General features: G+C 35.1%; 1 protein-coding gene across 1 annotated transcript in view; it reads left to right on the top strand.

The window, feature by feature from the left end:
* Nucleotides 1-5,483, top strand: part of myom2a (myomesin 2a) — a gene marked incomplete in the record, with an annotated part of 67,075 nt that overhangs the window by 48,111 nt on the left and 13,481 nt on the right. Inside the window, 8 exon segments of the mRNA XM_014029629.1 lie at nt 972-1,016; nt 1,092-1,228; nt 2,509-2,653; nt 3,365-3,424; nt 3,591-3,658; nt 3,789-3,902; nt 4,030-4,117; nt 4,208-4,246. Coding sequence (XP_013885083.1) covers nt 972-1,016; nt 1,092-1,228; nt 2,509-2,653; nt 3,365-3,424; nt 3,591-3,658; nt 3,789-3,902; nt 4,030-4,117; nt 4,208-4,246 — 696 coding nt within the window.

Below are 5,483 nucleotides of genomic sequence, written 5' to 3'. Positions count from 1 at the left end.
ATATAGCTCGCTAGCAGCCTCGCACCGAGGACCTATCCACGTCATCATTTACCCAGAATGCTTTGTGTGCAAATAAAATGGCTCCGTCCGTGTACTATATTTTTAAAAATTTACAAAACTACAGTATTTTTAGTCTTTATTTTATAGTTAAAATATATGTTTATCAAATAAAGTCTAATGTTACAACTAATCGTGGATCCCTTTAAGTAAAGTTGTTTCAGATTTTAAAAGGTAAGGGAACTTTCACTCTGAGATGATGCATTTTAGAAGTTTACATGACCCTAGTATGGGTCATGTAGCACACATGGAGTCCTTAAACATAATACAGATATCCACTTGCATGGAACAATGGTTGATAAAGGCATATTTTCTTGTTACAAGGAACAAAAATACTAGTGAAAAATGAATTTGAAAATGGTTTTTGGCTGTTAAGACTGTTTGTGTTGTTATTATGGTTATTAGTAACATTGCCACTATCAATTTGTAAGATAAAAGTTAAAATGTTTGGTAACCATTGCTTTAGACTGTATTTTAAATAGAATTAAATTCTAATTACCACATCTTTTTGTCTGTCACCTCTGAATTCTAACACTTTCAGTGTGACGAGAAGCTTTATGTTTTTGAATACAACAGTTAAATGATAATTTTAGTTTGAAATGTGATATGTTTAGAAATTATAAGCAGAAATGAAGCAGAACTGTGACATTTGATATTAGTAAGGTTAATAGTTGTGTTTTTCACAGCTCCAGACTGACTTTCACCAACCCTGATAAGGAGGATTTGGGCAGATATTCTGTGGTCGTCACTGACACGGATGGAGTTTCTTCCAGCTATACTCTAACTGAAGATGGTAAAACTAACTTTAAAAACTTTAAACACAGTTGTTTTTAATATAATTCCCAATCTTAAAGCCTTAAATATTACTGTTGTTTATTTTATGGTGTTTGCTGTTCATGTTTATTGTTCTGCAGCCTTAAACACAATGCTTGAGCTCAGCTACTCCATCAAACATCCAGGTGAGTTTGGATTCGTGCCTCAGCATCGTTTCTTTTAATGATCGAACATTAAAACTGTTGTGTGTCTTTGTGCAGTTGTTCCCCTGAAACACAGTCTGAACTACGAGATTTTGGAGAAAGGTCATGTTCGTTTCTGGGTGCAGGCTGTCAAACTGTCTCCATCAGTGTCCTACAGGTTCATTGTTAACGACAAAGAAGTCACCAGTGGGGAGGTATAATACCAATAATCTCTGTTTGAAGTTAAACTATTGATCACTATGAATGTTTTCTGGTATATCTGCTTATTCAAAATAATGATAGATTAACTAAACTGAGGGTTTCCAAAAAATGTAGTTTAACTGCCCAAACTTTTTACTGCTGAACTCTTTCTTTTGTTTGGATCCCCATTACTGGCAGTTCCTGCAATTACGCTTCGCATACAAATATAAAAAATAAAAAATAGAGGCCACAGATTAAACATGCAGGATAAAAGACAACTAGTCAGTCACAGATTTTCATTCACTTTTCATTATAATGGAAATATTCTACAAAAGAACTTTACAGGTTTTTTTTACAATTGCTGAAACAGTTTTGCAAACTAGTGTGGTTTTATCAAAAAACTAAACACAATTCACAAAAGCACACACCCAAACTGCAAAATACCTCCTGTAGCCTGCAAAATCAAGCACTGCAACCACAACTACAAATAGCATTGTCAAAATCAAACTTTTGCACCAAGAGGCACACACATGCATATTCCCAGATTGTGTCTAACCAACTACACACTGTTGGGCATAATGTAAAGCACTCTCATCTGTAGTTTGCTTGCCATAATACTGGAATAGTTCGATATATTAGATTGTTGTGTCTTATGCAGAGAGCTGTCTTTAGTTCATTTAAAATGTGCCATTTTCAATAACAAAATGTGTGTAAAGTAGAAAATGTGTTTGGACTTTTGGAGACTTGAGAGGAGGTTTTGCTCGTTGTGTGTCTGTTAAAATAAATGTACTAGGGATGTAACTGTAGTGCGTTATCAATAATAAATACTGTAATTAACTCAAACCTAAAAGTAAGACAAATTTTACCGGATACTGTAAGAATTTAAATAAACATATTGTCAAATGGCACAAAACTAAAAATGCCACCTTCATTTAATCAGTCAGTACTCCATATTAGATATTAATCAGATGTTGGTGATTTCTTTTCAAATCGAACCACAAAACAATATTTATTCAGGGATATGTTTTCATTTTATCATTCCATGTATCAAATGTAACTTATAGATCTATTTGTAGGTAAATTTATTTATCCTGACCAGATTGGTCTTTAAGTCACTGTTATGCAATATGCAAAACCTGATCTGCACCACTCTCTGGCACATTTTACAGCAGACTGAAAGCTGAAGTTCATCAAACCTTCAACACCTAAAGCCAGTGGACTAACAGCAACAAGATGAGAAAATATTGACAGATGTATACTGTGAGTAAAATTTCTCCACTTCTTTTTCTTTCAGGGTCAGAAGATCAGCCACGACGTGGCTTCTGGTGTCATCCAGATGACGGTGGACCATTTCACCAGAGCCAACGAGGGCACATACACAGTCCAGATCCATGATGGCAAGGCCAAAACCCAGAGCTCACTGGTCCTGGTGGGAGATGGTAACGCTGTTTAACCTTTACATACAAGTCAACTGATGAATTATAAGTTGTGTATCGGTCCCCTGCTTGTTCATGTTGCCATATGTTGTGTGAAAATTTTAATGTATATTTCTAATTTTTGATGGTGGGTTCAGAATTACATTTTTTTAAATAATCAGGGGATTCTGATGTTATCAGTCCATGAAATGGACGTTAGTAGGTGTTATCAGTCCCATACAATGGCTTCAGAGGGTCCCTACTGTACCTTCTAGGCTTCAGACTGTCCCGACAGTGCCCCCTAGTGGGTTAATATATCAACGACAATGAATGTGTAAATAACCAAAACATATTTTAGTAAAATTTTTTGTGTCCATGTCGGTCCTGTACCCTGGTCTACCGCTCTGGTTCGACATTCTACCCATTGCCCTATTGGAAGGCCACAACATACAACTGTTGAAGGGCGGTGTCTTTAGCGCTAACCATGTCATCTGCTCTAAAATTAACCTTAGTGGATTTAAGCCTCATATTAACCAGTTTGTTTTATGCCTCATACTAACCAGCTGACAATCAGAAGCCATTCTACGGGATGGGGGAACCTGCTAACCGGTACAGGTGGGACCTTCTGAAGCCATTCTATGGGACTGATAACAACTAATAACCATTTCATGGATGATAACATCCGAAGTGGGTGCAATAATAACTTTGTCTTTTTTCCCTTTACTTTGTGTACAGTGTTCAAGGCTGCTTTGAAAGAGGCTGAGTTTCAGAGAAAAGAACACACAAGAAAACAGGGTACAAAAATACTCAAAAATTCAACAGATCTCATGTTCAGTTTCTTTGTTGTACAGGTCGATACACATCCAACTGCATACTGAAAAATTGTGGTGTGCTTTGTGTTAGCTTTTACTGAAGTTTTGCCTTCCTAAAACTGAAATCTATTTGCCTTTCATCATTGTAGGTCCACATTTCTCTGAGTACCTGTATTTCAAAGTCACAGAGGATTGTACTGTTACGCTTGCCTGCAAGGTAACAAAATCACATCCTTAAAGACAGTTTGTACACATGTTAATGGTGTTTAAGTTTTTTATTTTCATCCTTTTCATCCCTTTTAAGTTGGTTGTCCAAATGAATCATTTCGGTCCTTTGTGCTTGTTAGGTGGCTAACGTGAAGAAGGAAAGTGCTTTCCATTGGTACAAAGAGGATGAGGAGATTGTTCCGGAGACTCCACCCAACGTTGTGTCTGGAGCTTGTGCTCTTCCTCTCCCTCTGGTACAAATATCAATTAAATATAATAACCAGAATTGAATGTAAAATTTTAATTATTGCAATTCATCTGCTTGATGTATTGAATGTAAACTAACATGGTACTTCTGCTTATTGCTATATGTTTATTTAGTTCTCTAGGAAAGATCAAGGTGTTTACAAGGCTGTTCTCAGTGATGACAGAGGAAAGGACACTTCTGTGTTTGACATTTCAGGCAAAGGTAAATGTTTATCATTCAGAAGAAGTCCCTTGTATAGATTATTGGTTATATATTACTCATAATGACACAATTTACCTCTTTCATTCACAGTGTTTGATGACATCATCAATGCCATTGCCCACATTGCTGGTAGGAGACGCATTTTCTCTTGTTTTAAATCTAATTTTCTTGTCCCATTCAAACACTATGTGTTTTGAAACCACAAAGCCATGATTACAACAGGGTTCCTACAGTTTAAGGCAAGTCAAATTTAAGACTTTTTAATGCCAAATTAAGTTGAATTTAAGACCGATTTCACAATAAACACAAAGGACAAAAAATAAAAACTGGAAGAAACTCGTGAATCAAAGTATTTTTGGTTGAAGTATTCAAATATTCCTAATAAACCAATTGTTTTTAACCATGCCGAACTGCCTTTTTTGTCAAATATAGCAAAAACACTCTTAGCGGTCAGTTTTAAACTTAATTTAATTCCTGTAAATCCTCTAACGACCCAAAATCTGGAGCTTTAGGACCCACAGTGGGGTCTTAACCCTAATCTGCTGTAAATGAAACCTTAAAGTGTCTGTGACATCAACTTTTTTGTAAGAAATTTGAATACATTTTTGGAAATACAACATTATTGACATATTATGAAATGAGTTTCACGATGCTCTGACAAACCGTTGTTGAGATATTGGCATGTGAAGCAACAGGAAGTGATGTCAAAGAGGAATGTCTGCATGTGAACGTTTTAAAAAAAATTTTTACCTGTTATTTTAATATTTGAGACAAATTACAATTAAAATCACCAACACAAGCAGTCAGAGTGAAGCAGACTAGTGCAGGTCCACATTTCTCCTCCGAACATGTTGACTGATTTCTTTCACCTTTCACACAATGTTACACAAAGACACTGTGTTTCAGGTGTGCCTAAACTACATCCACAGGTGTCTCTAATTAACTCACATATTATCAATAAACCTATCAGAAACTTCTAAAGACATGGCATCAAATGTCCCAGATTGTTTAAAGGGATAGTAACCTCGGTGTATTTAAAATTTTGGCTTTGATGAAAGTAATAAAATAATTATATCTGTATATTCTGGCATTTTGTCAATAGAAAAATGTTTGGCAATCCTAACTGACCTAAAACAGGAAATGTTTATTCTGATTTCATGTCAGACAGCGTGTAAAAATGCATATGTGTCTTTTTTATATTGTGTATGTAAACTTCTGGTTTCAGTTGTGTATAGTTTGATACATAAGTTACATAACAAGAGCAATAATTTTATATTATGTAATGTAAAATTTTTCTTTTTTATATGATTAGTTTTCTTTATATTTTCTTTATATATATTTCCCATTAATATACAGACATATATAT

The sequence above is a fragment of the Austrofundulus limnaeus genome, unplaced genomic scaffold (genome assembly GCF_001266775.1).
Source record: "Austrofundulus limnaeus strain Quisiro unplaced genomic scaffold, Austrofundulus_limnaeus-1.0 Scaffold930, whole genome shotgun sequence".
NCBI lineage: Eukaryota > Metazoa > Chordata > Actinopteri > Cyprinodontiformes > Rivulidae > Austrofundulus > Austrofundulus limnaeus.
The sequence above is the reverse complement of the archived record's forward strand: the minus strand, read 5'-3'. Positions and strand labels throughout refer to the sequence as shown.